The sequence below is a fragment of the Manis pentadactyla genome, chromosome 1 (assembly GCF_030020395.1).
Source record: "Manis pentadactyla isolate mManPen7 chromosome 1, mManPen7.hap1, whole genome shotgun sequence".
Lineage (NCBI taxonomy): Eukaryota > Metazoa > Chordata > Mammalia > Pholidota > Manidae > Manis > Manis pentadactyla.
The window spans coordinates 27,973,274-27,997,960 of record NC_080019.1 but is presented as its reverse complement, the minus strand read 5'-3'; the positions used below and the strand labels follow the sequence as shown (position 1 = coordinate 27,997,960).

General features: G+C 32.7%; 1 protein-coding gene across 7 annotated transcripts in view; it reads left to right on the top strand.

Annotated features, from left to right (window-relative positions):
• PDGFC (platelet derived growth factor C) overlaps positions 1-24,687 on the top strand; it is a 203,986-nt gene that overhangs the window by 97,234 nt on the left and 82,065 nt on the right. For 4 of the 7 annotated variants that reach the window (XM_036887857.2, XM_036887856.2, XM_036887861.2 and 1 more), the window contains 2 exons: positions 4,522-4,582; positions 15,983-16,178. In XM_036887857.2, coding sequence (XP_036743752.1) covers positions 4,522-4,582; positions 15,983-16,178 — 257 coding nt within the window. The remainder of the gene's footprint in view (positions 1-4,521; positions 4,583-15,982; positions 16,179-24,687) is intronic. The other 3 variants (XM_036887862.2, XM_036887859.2, XM_036887863.2) reach the window with 1 other exon arrangement.

Sequence of the window (24,687 nt, the reverse complement as noted above, 5' to 3'; positions counted from 1 at the left end):
CTGTTAATTAAGTCACAAAGGAACTAGGGTCAAATCAGATATAGTTTATGCTCTCTGACCCACCTTCATGGCTCAGGAGAACCACCTCATTTAAAATATTCCCACTGCTAATTACCCTAAGGGTTCAAGTTGCATGGAAGGAAATAGTTTTCTTACCAATCCATGCCTGCTGTTTGGAGCATGTTCCCAACAGGCCCATATTTGTTATTACTTTTTTGTTGTCTCTGTTCATGTCTTGATCCAGTTAGAAGCTTTCTCCTTGGCTGAATAGTTTTGATAAAATCTTATTCAGAATATTGCTGTAAGACAGTTCATATGAGGGTGTAACAGTTTCTAGCCCACTATGGGTGCTCAAAAATTTGGTAACTGTTCTTGTCATTTGCACTTCAGAAAGACTGTTAGAGTAAATAAATCCTTCTTGTTGAAGTATGGAAGTGCAATTACATTATCTGCTATATTCTTTTATATAGACATTTCTTGATAACAAGTCTTTAAAATTTCTCCAGAAAAGATAGTATTTTTTTAGTGAATATAAAGGAATTCTGAGATTGTTTTAAATTACACATTTGACATACTTTTTTTTTTCAGAAAATATTTTAAATACTTGTTTACAGCTGCTTTGGAAGTCTGAAGTCTTTGAAATTATTTTTAAATTTTAAAAATCATTAGTTTTATGTAAAAAACATGCAATCCCTGTTATATATGTGTGTGTATGTATGTGTGCGTTTCTTTTTCAAGTCACTCCAAAACTCAGTTTGATTTTTCAGAATGCATTTCTTTTTTAATCCCTGATTGATAATTGGTCACTCTTTTACACTGATACTATTTTACCAAAATGACACTGTTAAGATCTCTGATTCCAGAGTGAAGAACTCATTGTTTGGTTTGCTTTATAATGGACAAGTCATTTTTGGAGAATGTGTTTTTAACCTTAATTTCATAGATAAAATGGTTCATAGATATCTTCTAGAGGCTGGATGAGTATTCTGAAATTGTATGGTATTGTGTGAAAAGTCTGAGAGTAGGTTAACAATTTTCTGGTTCCAGCATCCCTACCTTTCATTAGATTCTCAAAACTTTCTCAAGCCATTGGTTTAAAGGGCTAAAAAAAAAGTAGCTCTTGTTTTTAAATACTTGGTTTCATTAGATTCTCAAAACTTTCTCAAGCCATTGGTTTAAAGGGCTAAAAAAAATAGCTCTTGTTTTTAAATACTTGGTTCAGAAGTTTAATATACTTGAGGATTTCGGAAGCTTAGTTTCAGCATTAGGGCAGTTATGAAGTAGCTGAGGCTTTAGATGTTGTTTAGCAAATCATGTCAAGGTTTGTTTTTGTCTCAAAAACTTCATGCATTATTATATTATTTTGTCCAGATCATCCTACCGTCATGCTCCTTACCATAATGGTACTACTCTCATATTGCACCATAAGTAATACTTACAGTCAATTTTAAACATTACCTTTCATACCCGTTGTCTGGAACAGAAAAATTAAAGATGTAAGGACAATTACATTTGTGATATTGGTATTGTGGTAAGAAAAAGAATCATGAAGAAAAAAATATCACCTTTGTTGTTGTAACATTAGTAAATATATGTGTTTCTGAAGTCTGGCCAAGAAAATGGGAATTTTATTTTTTAAAACAGATACTTTTGATTTCAGAAAAAAAAAGGAATGCTTCCCTGAATATGATGCTCTTTAGATGAGTTTTGCAGTTGCAGGAAGTTTTATTTTAGACATCTCAAAGATCATAGCAAAGTAATTCCAAACATGCATTTAATGTAACTTATTCTGTGGAAACATGCTTGATGACATTAGCAATAATTTGCTGTTGTCTTTTTATATAATTCAAGGGATTTTGGTCAATTCTTCATAAGCCAGTGATCTGCAGAAAGGAGTGATTGTCCAGGAATCAACCGATATGTCATCCTTTTTACCAAATTATCTTTGTAAATAGGTTTGCAGCTGAAATTTGGCCTCTATTTCTAGGCAGTTCAGCCAGTCAACAAATACTAAGTGAGGCACTGTGTTATTCTTTGGGGGATACAATACTAATAAAAATCAAACAGTGAAAACAAAAACCTAGGCAAAATCCATGATCTTTTAGTTTGTTAATTACACTACACACAGATACTTTAAAAACTAAAGCAAGTAAGTAAATGAATATATACATGAGACCTGCATTCACTGTAAGGATCAACAGGTTTTACTTTTATAGTATGGTTTCATTTTTTTCATCATTTTAACTCCAATTATTAAGTACATTTAAAATGATCTCTTATCTTCTCTAAATTGATGTGTAATTTTAAAGGAGTTCAATTTCTGGGAGAATGTCTACAATCAGAAGTAATATTAACAGGTGAAGGGGATTAAGAGGTACAAACTTCCAATTATAAAATAAGTCACAGGGATGAAAAGTAGAGGGTAGGCAATATAGTCAATAATATAATAACGTTGTATGTGACAGATGATAAGCATACTTAACTGAGGCGAGCATTTTGTAGTGCACATAAATGTAATCGCTATGTTGTACACTTGAAACTAATATAATATTGTATGTCAACTATGCTTCAATTAGAAAAAAAGGAAGGAGGGAGAGAGACAGGAAGAAAGGGAGAAGGCAGGCAGACTGGAAGAATTATCTACTTTATTGTTCTAAGCAGTGGAAAGGAACCATAATCCAGCAATTCAGTAATAATTGGTAAAAATGTCTCCTGTCTCATTGGTAGTATTAGAAGCACCTCACAAATAACCAATGGAAAAGCAGTTAAAAAGAAAAGTTATTAGGATTGTTGCTTTGTTGCTGTTTGCTTTAACCTTCCTTGAAATATAATCCTGTAAATGTAATTAATGTTACCAAGTTTACAAAAACAAAGTTCTACTCTGTGGGAGAACTTGAACAAGGATGCTACCAGTCTGATGTCCAGGTTGAAAGATTCCCTGGTATCATATGATGTAGTGGAAAGAGAAAAAGATTTAGACTCAAAAAACATGGATTGGCAGTTAAGGTCCCTTGTCATTAGGGTAATCATATATTCAAGTTTCCTGGGGACGATAATGGTTTATGTTTGTTGTCCCGATGCAATAATGCCACCGTCTTTCATTCTTAAAGTTGTATTATTGTTTGGGGCAAGAAATTATATGGCCAACTTACTGTGACAACCAAATCTATTTCATAATAATAAAGTTTGTGTAATACATGTGGTTTTAAAGGTTGTTGTGATAGCTGAGAAAAACATCTAAGCAAGTGCTTTGTAGTCTGAAAATCATTCTAAGAGCTATAAAGAGGTGTATAAATATTAGTATATTCATTTGGGCAGAATGGTTAAGGTGACCATATAAAGGAAAGTGGTTTTATTTTAATCATTTTTGAACAAATTGATGTTGTTCTTGTTTGAGTAGTTGCGTAATGCCCTAATTTCCCAAAGTGTGTTATGTTGAAATCAAATCACAGACTATGACTACAAGGAATATTGAAAACTAGACTTTTTTGGTAGTAATGAGAAGGAATAGATTCCACTTAATAAAAATGTCTGAATTTACCAAACTGAAGGAGAAAAGTAGAACCAGTCATTTCATGATTTCATCAACATTCAATTCAAGTTTGAATGTTCTTACATTTTGCTTATTTATCATCTTCAAGAAATACTTCTATTAGCTTTGGAAAATGATAATAATTGTATTTTCATAAGACATTATTAGTGATCACAAATTTTAATGCTTATCCCTATGAATTTGATCTTGAACTTACACTTTCTCCAAGAAAAGCATTTTCATGTGATGCTCCTCTGAACTCCATTTTATCTGAGATGAACCTCTGTAAAGTGGCTGCACCTTAGTCTTCTGAATTTCTTCCTGGGAGGCTGTATTAATTTAGTAAAAGTTACAGTCCTTATATTAATTTGAAACAAAATAAAAGTTTTTACCAATTGCAAATGAATTTCCAACAACTTCAAGGTCCCTTAATCAGTAAGAAGAAGAAACTAATTTTCCCTAAATCTGAGAAGCTGTTAACTGAACAAACATCAGGAGGACTTTAGAAACTTGGCAAGCAAGAGTCAGATCACCATATGGAACTTTAAAAAATATAATTTCTGAGACAAGATGTTTGGGTATAGTAATTACTACTTCACAGGGATGTTAAAAACATCAAATAGATAATATGTATGAAAGCATCTGGCGGTAACCTGCAATTTGAGTAGGTGTTCAATAGATACTTGTTGAGTAAATGAGCAGGATCTGGGAAGACCGAAGAGTCAAGGGAATATAGACTACCAAATAATGCTCTTTCTTTTATTTTTTTCTATGCCAGCCAAGACCCTGTCCCTTAAAGATTGCTACAAGTGACCATGAATAAAAGTTCATTTGACTGACTCAGATAATCATTTTTACAAGCTTTATGTGTCTCTTCAATCACTCAAATTTTTTTACTTCCAAAATCTGAAATTGAAGATTCTGAACCACCTAGATTAGGATTTGAGGTCACCAAAAGACTCAATTTTACTATCTCCATCTACTGGCAGGGAGGAACTATACCCAAGCATCTGGACTGGCATAGAAAAGAGGAGAAAGAACATTTAAAAGGTAAGCAAAACATATGTTTTTATTTACTCTGCATTTTTAAACTTTTCTTATCATCCACTCTAACGTACTCTCACATAATTGAGGTTGATATAATGAATCTTATTAAAGAAGATAATTTGTTTAGGTGGCATGTTATTCTTACCTGGTTCTTCACCATGAACAAGTGCAGACTTGAATGCCTTCTTCATAATGGGAGTCCTCTATCCTTGAACATCTAAATTTTTATCTAGTCGTTCCAATGTTCAGTGCTGTTTTCATATTCCTAATAATCTTCAAACTGCAGTGTGCTTACTGAAATGTCTCCAGTTTCATTTCTTTATTCTCTGATCAATGTTAAAGATAATTTCTTCTGGCATATTATGTTGACTGTTATGGCATAGAGAGAGTAGAAATATGATTCTCAAAGTGTAATTGATTATTCTAGTGTTTCTTAGACTTTTTTTTCCATCCTTTGTAACTATTTTCTTTTGACAGAAAGTACTGAATAAAAATTTCTTCTTAATTAATGAATAAAAGCCTTAATACATATTTAGATTAGCTTTTTTTTATTTTGGTATTTTGCTTGCCCATCAGAAATCTTTTGTTTCCATTGACTTTTAACAAGACTACAACCTTGAAATCAAATTTTGAAATATTATAACTTCTATAAAATAAATATTTTGATGGTGTAGTTATACAAAAATAGATTTCTGTAAATGTAAATCATGTATTTTAAATGATTAGCATAGTTGTTCTTAATATTTCTACTATGCATATCTTTCTTTAAAGAGCCCTATCTCAACTTGAGAATAAGAGTAGTAGTTATTTGTCAAGGTAACTAGTATTATTACACTTGCTGCAGTTAAATTAATTAGCACTTTTGTTCCTGTTAATGTTCTCCTGCTCCCACTGACTCCTTGGACATTGTTTCAATTTCTTTGTTCCATTCTGGAGGTCAAGGTTCCATTTCTTTCAGAAGAGGAATACATGGATTTATAGGGAACATGGGTGGAAGGTTTTCAACATCAAAATTGGATTTTATGGGCAAGAATTTTCAAGGAAATGTTGTGTTCAGACAAGTCTTTTCAGTTGCTGGGAGGTCATGAACACAGCTGGTCCATTTGCTGGCTGGGGGATTACGCTCATATAAACAGTGCAAATACCATAAACAAGGATCTCAAATCTTGTGGCATCTGACAGTATCCAGTCTGACAGATATCCTCAAAGTCGTCACTGAGATCAGGTGTTAAGGAATAGATCTCTGAATATTCTTGAAGAGACTAGTGCTGATGAATTTTTAGAAAATAATTTCTCACAAATGGAACTTCTGGTGGACTTTGAAAAGTCTCAGTCAGTCCCTGTTTTGAATAGAAATATGTGTCTTCTTGAACCTGTTCCATCTTCTGTTTCAGCTCTCCCTTTCAATCCTTTTCCTCTAGATATTTGGTTTAATTTTAAAACTATTGTCATAAAGTTAGCTGTTGCTGAAGAATACTGCCAATAGATATATTCAAGCCAGTTCTAGAATGAAGAATACTTAACATTTTCATGTTTATGCTTATTTGCTCTGTTTTAATAGACCAGCTAGGTGATAAAGTTATGTAGGCTGGTGTGAAATTACTTGGCACAGTTAAGTATTTTCATGGTCATTACTACAAATGCCTTTGCTTTGATAAATAAAATTTATTCAACCAATTTGCCCACCCAAACTATGTGTTTTATTAATGTATGGATTTAATCTCTTTAAAAAACCTCACATTTCTATTTCATCCATAATTTATTATCACTTTAAGATTGGCAAGAATTGCTGAAGGTAAAGTATGTGGTGGGGAGGTGATGTTTTTCAGCAGGGCAGAATGATTAGAAAATTCATGGATATAAGTTATTTAAACCTAGCCCATCAAGGGAAGTCATGTCCTAGTACAATTGCTCCTCATTTATCCCTGGTATAATTATGTGGAATTACTGCTGAAATCAAAGGTCTTGCTACAAATATAGCTTATAAATCTCAAATATTGCTTATGAAAATGTGAACACTTTACCACTTACTGACAGCATTTAATAACATTTAAGATATAAGATAGGAGGATATTTGTAGAGAAGTGAGCAAATTATTATTTTTACTGTTTTTGGTTATTCATAAGAAAATCATAGGCACATTACATATAAATTATATATATTCACCTTTGAACATAAAATGCTAAATATGAACAGGAAGCCATAAAGTCTCATTTTTCATCATTAATTATTGCTGAATATATTAAAGCTGAAATGAATATATTCCCATTTGATTACATAGGAGTCATTTATCTTTCCTAATTTACAGCCTCACCTCAAAGAGAATTTTAAACATATTTTAAGTATTCACTAAAGGCATAAACTAATGGCATTATTTGCATGTTTTCTATGAAAGAGTGAGTTTTTACTGATTACCTTTTCATTACTATTTTCACTGATGAAATTTAAACATCTTCCCATCAAAATGTCAGTACTGAATCTAGGTACTGTATGCTTACAAAGAAATATGTACCTACTTTCCATGTTGAAATTGCTAGTAAACTCCAATCTGAATATAATAAATTGCATGTCCAGTGCAGATAGAAAATTGACAGATGTTGAATATGCAAAGCAGAAGAGATTCTTTATTGAACATATTTTCTCATAAATAAGCTTGTTTGTTTAAAATTACATAATATGAATTTGCACTTAATCACATTAGCTACTGTTTGTCATAACATTATTTCATATAAAAGTGTTTTTGTACTTAAAATACTTTAGAGCTCCTAATATTTTATTTAAACTTTTTAATAGCAGTTTTGCTTAAACAAGAGAGTTGGTTAAATATTGAAAAACTAAAATCAGTAGTGAATATTTACAATGGATGTTTCTTTTGTCATGAGAATTTCTCCAAATTTATCTCTATTCTACATTTTGGTTTTGGCCTCTTTATAATATCTAAAGTAATGCACAACTTAACACAGAATAAAAGATAATAGCGTTGCCTAAGGATGCTTCCTTACAGTAATATATATATCAATTTATTACTAATTAGTGTGTGATAAAGGGATTAAGGAGATTCTGTGTTTCTTATATACTTGGTTATTTATCCTGTGGCACAGTTGGTAAGATTATGGCCAGTTTATCTTCCATAAGTGAGCTTTCACTTAGAAACATTCTATCCCACTGTATAAAACCAAAGTAGGCAATTTTACCATTGCTTTAAGGCTAAGATACCATGCTGTCAAATCTCTACCATTCTTTATCTCATACCTCAATACCAGAACAGAACCTTATAAATCTTACTCTCTGTGTCCTTTATGATGCAATTCAGATACTTCAGAGCATGAAAAGGGAGCACTAATAATAATCACACCAAGATAACAGGCCTAGACCAAAGCTGCCCCAGGCAAACCCAAACCTGTCCACTATGTAATGATTTTGGCTGCAAGTGTAGAAAATCCTGACTCTTAATTGGCTTAAACAGTAAAAGCGATTTATTTAGCCATGTACCTGGGAAGCCCAGAGATGGGACGGATCTACTGTGTGGTTTGAGCTGGGGTCCAGCTCCATCGTCCTGCACTACCATGTGTCTGCCCACTTCTGTGCACTGACTTTTTCATTGAACTGGATTCTTACTGTGACAGCTTAATGGCTACAGTAGTTCTGGATCTCACTTCTGCACCCACAATGGTTTCCTCCCCAAGTGTGGGAAAAAAATCCAGTGGCCTCACTCCGATTGGCCCATTAGAGTCATCTCTGCAGTGAGAAAAGTAGACTTACACTGATATTTCTAGGAATACTTCTGGACTGCCTCAGTCTAGCCATTCTTTTATTTTCCAGTAGTTGCTTCACAGTGGTGATGAGGGATGCCAGGAATATGCTCACGATATTAACTTTCTCTTATGTGCATATGGAAGATTTTCTTTGAACTTTCTGAAACACAGACATCCCATTTCTTGCCATTTCTTACAGGTAGATAGGAGGTTAATGACTGAATTCTTATACTTCTCACTAAATGCAAAACAATTCAGACCTTTTTTTTTTTTTTTATACAGATAGTGTCAGGCTAAGGAAATGAGCAAAATTTCTACCAAGTTGCTTTGTTTCCTTTCTCTTTAATCAACCTGTGGAAGGGAATAAGAAATTTGAAATCACTGTCTAACATCACTGCTTCTTGCTAAATCACTTTGATGTTTGTGAATTGGAATTCTCATACATATGACCAATTTTGCATTATCTTATATAGCAATCTCCTATTTCCAGACATCAGAAAAGTTGATACCTGACAGTAAATTTTCTTTCATTGCATTTGAATTAGACAAAATATGTTGGACAAAGTTTCTCCATGTACATACTGATTTATAATTATCAATGTGGTTAATGTATACAATTATTATTTAATTCAGACTTTAAAACAGCCTATGGTTATCTTCAGTTTATAAAAAAATGCACTTTATTATCAAGTGTCTTGCCTAAAATAACAGATTTTATCATCAAGTGATTTATTTCAGAGTTAAGATAAAATAATTACTGTAATAGTGGAATTCTCAGTATGGCAAAATTCTAGAGCATGTTTTATTGTTTTAAAATAAGCAAGCATATTAAGAAAATGCAAATCTCAGTAATGAGCACTCTTTGAACTGTCACCTTCAGCTAAGTTATAATATATGGAAACTTAGGAATGAAGGATGAAACGTTGAAATAACATGTACAATGGTTTTCTGCCATGTTCTGGGATATCAACTTTCTTTAAACTATCAGTATGTAGTAACTAGTGCCGTGTGCCAGACATAAAGCTGGATACTGATTATGGACTTCAGTAAAAATAGGCTTGCCTTCTAAGAATTCATAGTGTGGTAGAAATTAAGAAAGGTCAACATGTACGTTATGATTAAAACATGCAGCCCTTAAGGAATGTACAGCAGAAATCAAGGATGGCATTCTGAAAGAACTAACATCTGACATGGGCTTAATAGTTGATTAGTTTACTAAGTACACCTAGTTCAGGAATGATAATAAATTACTGTCCTAGAGGTTGTCACATTAAGAGGGCAAGGCTTTGTGTTTTATCTGATGTTCCAAACCCGTGGAGCAGTACATGAAATATAATAGGTTCTCACAACATAATTTTTGACTATTTGTTCCCATGAAGAATAAAATGATTATCTTCTGGGATATATCAAGAACTTCAATTGGGCATATCTTAAATAATTACATTTGTTTTATGGTTTACTTAACAGAGCAATGCCTTATTGTATTTTTTTCCTTAGTGAACATTTATTCTTGAAATTTGTAAAGCAGCTTGAGGTAGACAACATTAATTACATTAATTGTCTTTATTTTGCAGTTGTTTTAAAGATATGGGAAACAGTAGATTGGGCCAATGGTAAAACAAAAACTAGAGTGATTAAACTAGTATATTAATCATACTTTTGTATTAGCAGTCAAAATTTAAAATACTAAGCAAAAAACAGGGTCTTTCTACATAAATTGTAATTTATGAAGATACTTGTATGCACTATGGAACTCAAGTATATCTTCTCTACAGATTCAAGTAAGATTAGGATGAGGAAATCCTGGATTTTTTAGGCATAAAGGTGCCAAAATAATAGAGTCAGTTTCATTTTATATGTACACAACATATGTGTATATATTATATGTGATATATACATACCGTATGAATTTAACTGGTGTTAAAAGTAGCATTTGTTAATTGAGATTTAATGAGATCAAATGCAGAAATGGCTATATAAATAAACTAGCAAGAACAGGATAAAGGATTATCATAGGCAAAAAAAAGAAAAAAAAAGAAGGTGGGCAGAGCAAAGCACAAGTACGACCCATGAACACGTGTACTGACCAAATCAGGATTTGAAAATAGATCCAAGTGACTATTACAGAAATACCTCTTTTTAAATACAATTTGAAAATAAGAGATATTTGGAAGGAAACACATCAAAAATCTCACAGGGTATCTGTGGAGTCTGCCATTTTATGGTGACAAGTCGCTGCAGTCTTGCCTGTGTGGAACAAGAAGGGGAATTCTTCAGAGCTCTAAAACTAAAACAAGATTGGAGACGTTTCTGTTTACCCTGATTCTTAATCTCCCAGTTCTTTGCTACCGTCAACTTAGAACATTAGCTTGGAGAAGGATAGCGGTGACTTAGCTTTCCTTGTGAGCTACATATCATCCAGAATCGTCTTCTTTAGTGTTCTTTTTATTAATAATACATTTTCAAATATTAGAATTTAATTGCTTTTTGATTCTGTTATTCCTACCCTCTTTCATTCATAATAAGTATATCTTTGCAAAGATGAACAGTAGGAAATACATGGCAAATGTTATGAAATTGCTGTGATTTTAATTCTAAACTCACTGGATACATACAGATGCATAATGACTATGTAATTCAATTGTATGTGCATATACATATGTATATATAGTGAATAATTTTGAAGTACTTACCTTGTTTATTATTAAAGTATAATTGATGTTAGCATTATATTACCTCCAGGTGTACAACATAATGATTCAATATTTATATATATTGCAAAATGATCACCACAAGAAATTTAGGTAATGTGCATCACCATACATAGTCACAAAATTTTTTTTGTTGAGGTGAGAACTTTTTAGATCCAGTCTCTTAGCAAATTTCATATATGCGGACAGTATTATTAACTATAGTCACCATGCTGTACATTGCATCCCGTTATTTATTTATTTTATAACTAGAGGTTTGGACCTTTTGATCTCTTCCTACATTTTCCCCAGCCCCTTCCCCCTGACTTCTGGCAACCACCGATATGTTTTCTGTATCTATGAGCTTTTTTTTTTATTTTTTATGATTCCACATATAAGTGAGATCCTACAGTATTTGTCTCTCTTTGACTGACTTATTTTACTTAGCAAATTACCTCATGGTCATGTCATCACAAATGGCAAGATTCTTTCATTTTATGGAAGAATAATAATCCATTTGTATGTATATGCCATATTTTCTTTATCCATTCATTCACAGATGGACACTTAGGTTGTTTCCATATCTTGGCTATTATAAGTAATGTTGCAGTGAATATGGGGTGCATATATCATGTTAGTGTTTTCATAGAATTTATATTATCAATCTTTCTTCCTTTCCTTTTCTTTACTACTTTTGTTTCATTTTAGTTATCAATACTTCTACTTTAAGAGTGGTTGAGCAGGATGATATCAAATGGTGTGTAATAATGTTTTAAATTTAATGTTTATTTTTTCATTTTTTCTTCTAAGCTCAGTAGCTAAGGTGAACAAAACTTAATTCTTGTTTAGGATATATTTCAAGGAGCATGTTGTGAATATTTTAGTGATTTTACTACAAATGTTGGCTTCATTTCATTGATACGTTCTTTGAGTGTACTGTCAACTAACTGTACATAGGAAAAGCAAGTTCAGTAAAGTAGTCAGAAAATATATATTTGTCTCATCTCTAAGATACTAGTAAAGTTACATGTTTGGAAAGGTGATTTTTTTTTGAACAAGAGAACTATAAATGCAGAGTCTTGATTTGGTAGAATTTAATATTTGTTGCTTTTATTGCGTTTTTGATTATAGGGCTAGTTGTTTGAGATTTACATAAAACTTTGACAGTCATGTGCAGATCATTTGTTTGGTGGTAAACCTCACTACATTTTGAGATGAATTTTTGGGAACAGCAATTTGGATTTATAAAGAAATTCACAATTCTTTCACCATAAATAAGCCCTGGTTTATCAGTCTTTAAACTATGCTTAATTATAGTTTAATGGAATTATGAATCATAACGGGGAAAAAAAGATGTAAACATAACTTAAGTATATGCATTTTAGCCATGACGCATTTTTGAAAAATCTAATTCCGGTCTTTCAGTAGCCATGTAGTTTTCTAGATTGTATGTGAAATAGTGAACACCATTGTATTTGTAAAGAGTACCTTGGATTATAAAGGAATTTGTTTTGAGACAAAATGGGCAAATATTAAATTTTAATCTGATTAGAAAAATTAATTTGTTAAAAATACTGCCAAAATGAGAAGGACTCTTGATATAAATTACTGCTATAAATGCCTCTGAAATATGTAGCTTATTGGAAGAAAACAAGAGAGTGGGAAAATATCTCATTTTTAAAAGGAATTTTTAAAAATAGGTAACTTACTAAATATAATTTTAGCAATAAATTATCATCATTTTCCTAATAGAATTTGTCAGCATAGAGGAGAATTCATCTAACTTGCTAGATCCTTCTGTGCCCTTAGGAGATTACTAGCACTAAATTATGTGCATAGGAGAGGTATTGGTTATTCCACATATGTAATATAACCAACAACGGTGTCAAATATTAGCATCCAATAAGAGGAAACATGTTTCTGCGTAGGTTACTTATTGCTGAGGACAAATATAAGCACTGAGAATAGTGGCATTAAATTATTTGCTTAATTTAAAACTCCTGTGACAATTAAGGCCTATTTTGAGTGTGATGATATTCCTCATAATTTGCACTGTATATATATATATATTCAAGGGAAGTTATACTTATCCTTACCTTGTCTTCCTAATTGTAAGTTAGAAAATATGAAATAATACTTAAGAGGTGTTGAAATAGCGAAGTTTAAGAGAATGAAAAAGCTGCTGTCAAAATCATAACTACAACTTGTTAAAATTATTTTTGGGTGTTTAACAATACAACAGGTTATTCTTTAACCTTAATAATATTCTAATACATGACCTTGACATTTGATCTTTTAAATTCAAAAAGTTTCTTAAAGAAATATTCTTAAATTGCATTTTATTAATGTGAAATAATGTATTTTGAGTAACATAAGTACTAAGTGAAAAGTTGCTGCAATTACTGTAATTGCTGCTGAAGAATGGGAGCAGAGACAAATGCTAGTAACCCAAACAGCTGTGTGCACAATAGAAGATGTATTAGTTTTCTAATATGCACAATAGAAGATGTATTAGTTTTTTAATATTATGTATGAAATGAACAAAAACTTAGCAGTTTAAAACACCCTTTATTCACTCTCAGCTCTGCAGGTCAGGAGTTCAGGTACTGCGTGACTGGGTTCTTGCTAAGAGTTTTACAAGCCAGACTTGATTCCTGCCTCAAAGCTGTTGAGAGGAATATACTTACAAGCTCGTTCAGGTTCCTTGAGGCTTCAGGACTGAGGTCCCCATTGCTTTGCTAGATGTGAACCGTAGACTGCTGCCAGCTACCGAGGCTTCCCACATCATTTGGCACATCGCCTCCTCTGTTTTCAAAGCCAGAAACAAAGAATTTTCCTCCTTTCGAATCACTGTCACACTGAATTTCTCTGTGTTTAGGAAGGGCCTACTTCTTTCAAGGATACACCCTATTATTAGGTTAGGCCCACCCAGATAGTCCACCTATTGCTTAACTGAAAGTTAACTAATTTAGTCATGGAAATAATATTCCCAGCATTTTCACAGCTGCCACCCACTCCAGGCAGAGGATTATGCAGTGGGGGGACACTGGGATCACCCTAGAATTCTGCCTACCACAGAGGGAAGTGAGATCATGGTGTGAAGTCAGTGTGAGAGCGCATAGAAGTTAAGATACAGAGTAGGGAAACTGAGGACTAGGAGATTAGCTGATTAAAAGGGAACTAGGGTATGGGAGGTAGATGAAATGGAAAATAAGAAAACACAGAAAACTAACTGAAAGAAAAAAGAAGATAGAAGAAAAATGTTGAGTTTGGTATAAAATCTCGTATGATTTATTAAGCCTTGCTTAATCCCATAGTTTGCAGACCTAAAAAGAGTAGATAAAATGCAAAATCCATCCCATTTCTAGAAGTAACTATGTGTATAAAGGCGAATGAATAATGGTATATATAAAGTAATGATAGTTTTATTTCTTAATAATACTGCAAATACAAAGTTTAGTGTTATGAAGCATATCTCTAAATTATGAAAACTAATGAGGGAGGTATTGCTACCGCTTAAAATTGGGTGTTTCCCTGATATTATGCATATATAAAAGTTACACCAAAAAATTGTGTCGGGTATCATATCATGTACATTACTTCATATGTTCAAGTTCCAGTTTAGAACTCTTAAAATATTTTTATAAAATCACATTAGAAATCAAATAAAAGGTATTTTGTTTTTGTTTTTCTCACTGGAATCTAGTGTACTTAAATGGGTTGGATTTTTGTGGCCCAAAAGACCATAACTACCTTACTAATTAGATTTTTTGTGTAAGCAATAGGACCACTCATTTTACAAATATCCATTATGAATATCCTGTCGTTACTAACTGTGAAGTAGGTAGATATAAGAACATTTATGTCTCAGCAATACCAATTTGCCGTCCTCCTCATCTCTCCCTCCCAGCACTCTAATCAAAAGAAAGAGAGATGTTATTTTAGCATTTCACAATGTAAAAGATTGCCTAGTAAACTTGGAAGCTGTTTTATACTATATTCTCCTCTTAGAAATTTAAAACCCATATTAGCATATTAAAGTCACAGAGAAGTCCTGCAACATTTCTTTTAATGTCTTCATAGAGTGCTAATAGTTCCCTTGCAACATAAAAGTGAGACCATTATTTTGACATATTTCCCTTTTCAAGGTCATTTGCGGTTTGAAGTCACTTAGTAACTACAGTTCATGCAAAACTTTGGCCTATATTGGATACCTTTTTTCAGAAGTTATAGACCCAAATGATAAACTGCTATTGAGGTCAGTTTATCAGCTTAGTGTCTAAAGTATTAAGAATAAAAAACAGGTGAAGAAAGCTGCATATGGAGTGTGATGTGATATGCAAATTGACATTTATGCTAATAGATCAGTGAGAGGAACTGTTAACTTCTTATATTACTACATCTTTTATCTACACTATATCTACGTCAACACATTCATTTTCCTCAACTATCTTATCTTAATAACCCTCATGCTTTGTCATATACAAAATTAAGGCAAATATTTAAATAATTAATTGACTTCTGCCCTCCAATTCTTATTTTTTAAATTAGGTGATTTAATTATTTGTAGTTTTTAAAATAGAGTTATATCAAGTTTCTTTCTATTTAATATGGCTCATTTTGGTAAGTTTTTAGAGATAGGGTCTTAACTAGGTTTATTGTGATTTTAGAAATCCAAAAGAGTTGGCAGTTTGACATTTCAATAATTAGATTTAGAAGACTAATTTATTATGTTATTTCAGGTATAAAGATACATAAGTTTTTAGCAATAATATTAAAATACTCCTTTTTTCTGGATAAATTCCAAAAAAGAGTTTGGTTTATATTGTATAACACATACCCAACACTTGTTTGGGGTAAACTATGAATGATTAAAAAAAAAAAACATTTACTTTGAAACCTATAATTTTTGACATGTCTGTTCTAAATGTATGTCTGTGCCTATGTTTTTGCTTTAGGAGTACAAGATTCCCAGCATGAGAGAATTATTGCTGTGTCTTCTAATGGAACTATTCACAGCCCGAGGTTTCCTCATACTTATCCAAGAAATATGGTCCTGGTGTGGAGATTAGTAGCAGTAGAGGAAAATGTATGGATACAGCTTACATTTGATGAAAGATTTGGGCTTGAAGACCCAGAAGATGACATATGCAAGTAAGTTATCATACTTGAAATGCAAACACGGTGTAACAATTACTAGTCTTCAAAGTTGCTTATTTTGAGGATGTGATTCTGAATAGCATCTTCTGTTCTGTTTGGTTTTTCTGATGAGCCACAAAATTTACAACCTTATTAGACCTCTGTTTCATTTAAAATCTTCATTTAAAAATTGAAGTCACATACTGTACATGTGCCATCATTAGTTTCTATCTGTCTGAAAATAATTTGAATTAGCTTATGGTAAAAAATAGATATAGAGTAGAATGATTTATAGTAAGGAATAGAGAATAAAAAGCCAAGTAAAAGAATGCAGTTGTGCCAGAAAAACCTAATTGATAATTAGTGCTAAATATTTTATATTTGTGCTTCCTAATAGCCAAGTTGATAAAATGAACAATAAGCCATTAAAAGAAAAAGCAGTATTCATGATTACATATTACCTAGATACACAGATGGGGACATACACACACATAGGATTAAGAAGTTTGGATATTTCACCACAAAGAAGAAACACAGTTCTAAAAGCAGAATTTGAAATTTAGGCTAACATGGTTAGCCAGGTAGAAATTCATCATTATTCTCCAAGATGCATTCATGAACCAAAGTCAGCTGGAGTATTTCACCCACGCAAAAGACCACCTACTGTATGTCACACAAATATTACTCTTTAAATCCTATGTGAATACACTTGTCAAGGTTGGGTGGTCTTACTGAAGATTTTTCACTTCAGTGGCATTTGTGTATCGTCAAAATACTTTACTCGAGCTTCTTTGTGGGATTCTTTATTTTCTCTTTGATATACAAGTTAAAAGAGAATTTTCACTTTATGGTATATTAGAGATAAATATTTCAGTACAGATGAAATAAACTTTGTACTTGCTGTCATCACAATTTGTATTTTTAACATTTATATAGTGACTTTTTTCATATTTCTTCTTTCTGGGACTATGCATTTCATGTTATTTTTTTCTCATAACTATAATCTTTAACTTTGAGAACTAGAAGCTGTCCTGTCTTGAGAGATTGTTATTCAGCCCTTCATTTTATAGATAAGGGAACAGAGATCAGAGAAGTAAAGTAGCTGCCCTAGATCTTATTCATATTTTATACCTAAACAGATGCTAAAATCCATTTTTCCTAGTACCCATTTAGTGCACCTCTGGTCTTCTTTTCATATACAAGATTCCATAATCTTGTCAAAAATGGTGAAGCCTTTAAGATTTTGCCCTGCTTGCAAAGAGCAAGTTAGGCAGCCAGTGTCATGGAGCTGATCAAAGACAGGAGACTCCTGGGACAGAGACCCAGGACGTAGCCCTACAGCAGAAGCCAGAAGATCAGCGCTTCTCTCCTGTTCCCTTAGCCCCGATCCCCACAGGTCAATGCCAGCAGGGTCACAGGACACCTGCCCATGACACCTGAACGCCTAGTGGGTTAAGTTACAGAAGAGGCAGCATTGTGTGTGTGTGTGTGTGTGTGTGTGTGTGTGTGTACATAGTGATGTAAGTTAGTAGTTAAGTAATAAAAATTACTTTATCATCCAGCATGCCTCAGCTTCACTAGCTTTGAGACTCAAGAAGAGTGATGCTTCCAGTGTAGTTCTGAAACCCCCATCTCTTATTCCTCCCTGAATGCAGCTTCTTGTCCCTGCAAATATAATCGTCATCCTAAGTTTTCTTTTATTTGATCTCCTAATTTTCTTTCTAATTTTACCACATGTACATTTCCCTACGTACTATCTATAAAAAGTAAATTGAGTTTTTTCTGTTTTGAAATACTTATCAGTGGGATAATACTGTGTGTTTACTTTTATGACTTGATGATGCATTTCAAAACAAACAAAATAGACAGTATGATGTTTTTAAAAGTTAGTTCATGTTGGTTTAGATAGCTTAGATCATTTGTCTTCCTTGATGTATAGTACCCCATTATCTACATGTCACCCTTTTTTGTCTGCTTTGTTCTACTTTGATGGATGTTTGGCTTGTTTTCTAGTTCTTCTTGTCCAAAGTTCAAGACAATTTTCTTTGAGTCTATATAGAAGAATGGCATTGCTGCCTTAAGACATTTATATTTTCAATTTTACTAGGTAGAGTTGAATTTATTCTAAAGGTGACCAATTTACACACCTACCAACAATATACGCAGATTTCTGTTGGACCACATTCTCACCACCCTTTTGATTTGTCATTCTTTTAATTTTTTTGGTAGTACAGTAAATATCAAAGTGTACTTCTATTAATTTTTATTTATTTTTCCTGATTCCTATTAGGATTGAGAAATTTTCATGTTATTATCCGCTACTCATATTTCCTTTTCTGTGAAATGCCTGATCATGTCTTTTGCTCAGCTTTTAATTGGACTGTTTGGCCATGTAAGTTTTGCTTTTCATGTTTAAGTCCCTAATCATTGTGTAACTTATTTTTGTCTATGGTATGAGGTTTTTCATTAGGCTATCCAGTAGTATTCCAATATCATTTATTGAATAGATACTTTTTCCCCCAGTAATGTGCAAAGCCAACTAGTTTGTAGGTCATATTTCTGTATATGACCTGATCTGTTTCTGGGCTCTGTTCTCTTTTGCTCAATTGTGCCAATCTGTGCAGCAATGACACTGTCTTAGTAATAGCAGCATCATAGAAGCTATGTGATATAGGACTGTCATTTTCTTCTTTTGGACATCCATGCTATTTTACTGTTTAATATTATTTTTTAAAAAAATAGGTTGTGAAGTTCCTTGAAAACTCCTGTTGTGATTTTTATTTCTATAGCATTGACTGTGGAGAACATTTTGAAGAGAACTGACATCCTTATTGTAATGATTCTTCCTATTCTTGAGAATTTTTTTTCTCCACTTATTGGGCCTTTTTTATTGTCTATACAGTTTTCAAATTTCTCTATGAAGATGTTATCCAGCATTATTTAGATTTGTTTCTATATTCTTTACAGACGTTCCTAAAAACCCCTTTTAGAAAATCATATTTCTATTTGTAGATTGTTGGTATTTATAAATGCAACATATGTTTTAGTATTGATCTGGCTATCTTGAATAACTAATGAATTAATTTAATAGTCCTGGGGATTATTTTGAATTTATGTAAAAATCACATAGTTCATGAAAAAAAATCTTTCTTCCTTCCAGATCTTTCACTCTTTTACCCATGTTTTATTAAGTAATTGATTATATTGGCAGTTATCTCTGTCTTGTCCCTAATTTTAGAATTTGATTTTTTTTTTAACATAAACTTTAAAATTCAGAACAACTTTACATTTACAGAATGTTGCAAAGATAATACAGAGTTTCCCTGTACTCTTAGCCCAGGTTCCTCCAGAGGTAACATCTTACGTAACCATGGCACATTCCTATAACTAAGAAATTAACATTCCTGAAATACTATTAACTAAATAACAGACTTTCTGCATATGCAAGTAGTCTTTTTACTTTATGCCCTTTCTTGGCTTCAACCCTACCCCAGGGTAAGCATATTGCATTTAGTTATGTCTTCTTAGTCTCCTCCAATTTGTGACAATTTGTCTCTTGCCTTGCATTTCATGACCTTGGCAGTTTTGAAGAGTTTTGGTCAGGCATTTTGTAGAATGTCCCTCGATTTTGTTTTTTCAGATCTTTTCTCATGATTACACTGAAGTCATAGGTTTGGGGGAAGCATTCCAAATAGGTGATATGCCCTTCTTCTCATATTGTAACGGACGGTTACATCCTGTCAACCTCGTTCGTTGGTCACTGACGATGCTGACCTTGAGCACTTAGGGTGTGATTCTCCTCTGGCAAGGCAGTACGTTTCTCTTTTGTGCTCTATTATTGGGAAGCATGTAAATAAGTTCGGCTCACATTCAAGGAGATAGTGATTAAGTTCCAGCTCCTGGATGGTGGAGTATATACACATATTATTTGGAATTCTTCAGGAAAGAAAATATATGCCTTCTTTTTCCTTCCTTTCTATTTTTCTCCCTTCCCTCCTTCTTTCTTTCTTCTTCAATCATTTCTGTAAGTATAGACTCATGGAGATTTATTGTATTCTTTGTGTTACAACCCAGTGCTGTCATTATTTACTTTGTTATTGAAATTATTCCAACTTTGGCCACTGGGAGTTTGCTGTTAACATTATCAGCATTGAATATGGTGATTAAAGTACTTATTTTTATAATTTGCTAAGAGGCATTTTCCTTCCCCTTCGGGGAAATTTTTTACTTATCTTAAATTTTGCATTTAAAAATAGGTTATAGACATAATGACACTTTATATTCACCACACATCACCTAGGAACAAGGATATTTCCTATGTAATTTCAATTCCATTTTCACATGCAAGAAATTTAACAATAATGTGAAACTATCAAGTAATGTATAGTTGATTTTTTTAATGTTTTTCGTGATAAAATGTTATCACTTCTTTATTTTGAGTTCTGACTCTATGCTTTGATTCAGTAGTAAATCATTGATTTTATATTGTGTTTGGTTATTGTAACTCTTTTATTGGCTTTTCTTGGCTTTCATGACATTGATATTTTTGAAGAACAGTCCAGGCTGTTTGTTCTACAGATTGTCTCTCAGTATCAATTTGTCTAAATATATCTTCATAATTAGATCCTGCTTAAAGATTTTCGCCAGGATGTTCTCTAGGTAAGGCACACTTCTGATTGCTCGTAATGTCAGTTTATTGCACTACCAATGGCATGAATTTGATTTCTCAATCTTGTTTTAGATGTAGCCTGACCATTTTGATAATGTGGAATTTTTATTTTTGTCCATTTGGAGATAATATACATTGTTTCTTTTTTAAATTGTCACTATATAGAAGCATATTTTTAATTTTCCATATAAATGTAGAAAATTTTTTAAATGCATTTTTTATAGATTGCAAAATTAATTGTAATTTAGATAAAGAATATGGCCTGTTTGTAATTGTTTGAAATTTTAGACTTGGCTTCATTTACTTTAGATTTTTAAAGTTTCCAAATGTGTTTGAAAAGGTGTAGTCTTCGGTTGGCGGGTGCAGCACTCCATATATGTCCATTGAATCTTGTGCTGATGGTAACATTTGTATCTTTCCTGATTGCTCTTCTTGATATATCAATTACTGAAAGAGATGTGTTTAATTATCCTAATAGAATATAAATAGATTTATCAGTTTCATTTTGTAGGTCTGTCAACTGCTGCTTTATGTGTTTTCAAAGTATGCTGGTTGGTGCACACAAGTTCAGAAATATGACGTTGCTTAATCTTTATTAATGTTTTGTTTTTGCCTCAAAGTATATCATGCCTAATATTGATAAACCTACATTGGATAATTGTGGTTGTTGTCTGCCTGACATTCTTTCCATTCTTTTACTTTCAACTTTCCTACGTCCTTTTTGTGCATGCATGTGCATGTTAGTATGTATGTCTATGTGTGTTTTGGTTGTTTCTTATGAAAGGAGAATGAGTAGAAATAAAAAGTAAAATTCTGCAAAAAATAATCTTTATATTTCACTGAGGAATTTACTCTAGTACATCGATGATTATTATGCAGTATTTTGGACTCAGTGCTACTATTCATTTTGTACATTCAATTTATACTCAATTTTCTTCAGTTTCCTTGTGTTCATTTAGTTTGTGTTCTCATTCTGTTTTTCTTTTCTGTTAATTTAGAAAGTACACATTGATTTCTATTTTCAGATGGCTACCTTAGAAATGCATATTTAATGTAATGTCTAAAGCTAGTCAGTGTTTACCCCCTTCCCAAAATAAAATTACCTGAGAACATTTTAACTACTGTGGAATGCTAACTCCCCAGATATCACCACGCTATGTTGATCAGACCGTCCGACCTGAGATTATTGATTATCATGGTGATACTGACAACCTTTACAGCTTTAATAGGGTCTGGGGACTAAAAGCAAAACCTAATTTTGATGAGAATTTGAAGTTTGGTTTAGAATGGGTGTTTTCAGTATGGAGCCTTGATGGAGATTGGATATACCTCAGGATATAGTACTATAAAATTGGTAGAAACAAGGCAAGAATTTTCAGGAAAACAGTTCAGCAGTATCAGATTTAGATAGTAAAGTGTGGGTGTGTTCGATTGAAGGAACTAATGTTTTTTGGGTGGAAGTTCCTGTAATGAACAGTAGCATTATTTGGGCAATAATGAAGACAATCAAATAGTGAGGTCACGTTTCTTCACTTTAACTGCGTGGGGCAGGTGATCTCATCCTGTTGTCCAAGCTGGTTTGGTTCTCCCTACTGTCGCCCCCGCTCCTGATTTGTAAATGGTAGTTACTGAGGATTTTAGTTTTGTATTTTTTAACTTCACAAGTAAGACACATTTTTTTATCATTTTGTATACTCAGTGTTTTTTTAGCTATACCCACATATCCATTTTTTGGTGCTATTTCTTCCTGCATTTTAGAATATTTTTTTGTAGTAGTATTTCATTTCTTCCTCAAGTACACTCTTTAAAAGTCTGTTAAGTGAAAGCTTGTTGGTAGTAAATACTCAGCTCTTACTTATTTGAAAATCTCTTCATTTCTCCCTTGCTCTTGGAAGTTAGTTGGATTGGAAATAGAATTTAAGATTGTGTGTTTATTTTTTCTCAATACCTTGAAGATACCATTCCACTGTCATAGGGTTGTTGACAAGTCTGCCATCAGATTTATTGTGGACATATCCCTGTATTCTCCCACTGATTGGAGACATGTGGGCAGCAGTGATGAGAGGGAAAGAAGCTGCAGGCTGCTTCTGCTGTACTACTGTGGTTCATTAAACCCCTACTTTTGTACCCCAGATCTCAGCAGATACCTGCAGAACTCCAGAGCATATTTACCTCGCTGAAATCTTTATTTCTTGTGTTTGTTTTTCTTCCAAAGAAATATCTTACTTCCTGGCAGTTCAATATTATATTAAAACAGTGTTTTTCTTTTAAGCATTTATTCAACAACTTTAGTTGTGGTGTACAAAGAGGAATTCTTCTGCCTAACTTTGTCCACCATGTGGCTGGAATGTAAACTGTTGTCAAGTAAAAAATTTTTCTTCATAAGACTTGGTACTGAAGTTCAAATTTAAAATCGATTTTTTTTTTTAATGAAAAAATTGATTATTCTATATAACAGCACAACAATACTAAAATACAAATGTTCCCCACCTGCTAAAATGCATTTTAAGAATTTAAACTGCACCATTTTAAGTATTTTCCCAAGTCGGAAACATAGGAAAGTCTAGAAACAAGGAGAGTCTAGAAAATCTGAGTCACTATTTTAGCTATATCATTAAAATACAACAGACTTCGAGGGGATATTTGACTTTTTCCCCACAGCCCTATTACTTCTCAAAAGAAATAGATAGCATTGTGTTTTTGTGCTAAAAGATTGATATTATTACAAGGAGCAAAATAAGTCAAACACAAATTAGATTTTATTGCTTTTGCACTCGGACAGGATATGCAGGCGGCATGGTGAGGGTATTGGGATGCGACAAAGAGGGGAAAGATGAATGGTGTGTGTGTGCGCATGTGAGCACACACACACACGTGCATTTTGCTGTTAAAAATGCCAAAATGTGTCTTGTTTCTCAGTGTTGTCTGTGTGTGTGGCTCTTATGTTAGTGACATATGTCACATGTTCAGTGGAAAACTTTTAAAATTTTGTTTGTTCTTCTTCTGAAGTAAATAATCTACTTACCTTATATAAGATTTTACAAAGAGAAAGACTGTAAGGTACAGCATTTAAAAAAGGATAGGATCAATCTATCCCTGTTAAAATAGTGCCTCTTACTCACAAAACAACTGAGTTTCTTTTGGAGAAAATACTATAAGCAGACCCATGTGGAAAAATTTTAATGATAAAAATGTTAAATATGCTAAGTGAAATAAACATTGTTTTTTAATATTTGGAATTTAAGGTAATCAAAATTGTTAGTTTTTCTTTAAAGTTAAAAACATTCTTTTGGACATTTCCTTTCCTCCTGGCTATTTGCAATGCAAATAATGTGGCATTATTATTTGCTCTTTTTTTTATTCTTACATTCAACAAATACTTCTTTAGCATATGGTAGGTAACAGGGTGACAACAGTGAATAGGGGATGGTTTATGCCGTCAAGAGTCTCATAGTCTGGGTGAAGAAGCAGACAAGTAAATAGACAATTAAAATAAAATGCCACCAACCCCAGAATAGGGTCAATACAGAGTACAGTTATTACCTTTACTGAATATGTTTATTTTTAGATTGCTTGGTTGATCATTTTCTAATTCCTACCAAAGCTGTGTATCTTATTAGCAACAGTCTATAAATAATTGTTAATTAATGTACCATAGAGAAATTGGAGTACATGAATTAACCCTGCCATGCAGACCTCAAAAATGCAAACATATCTTCTCTGTTTCACTCTAGTGGATCTAACTTGCAAGGATAGTTTAGATCTCTTATATCACTTTTACCATGCTCGTGCAAAGCGTGGCTGATAAAATTGTAAGGAAACAATTGTTTGGTGAAAACTATGTAAGACTATTCC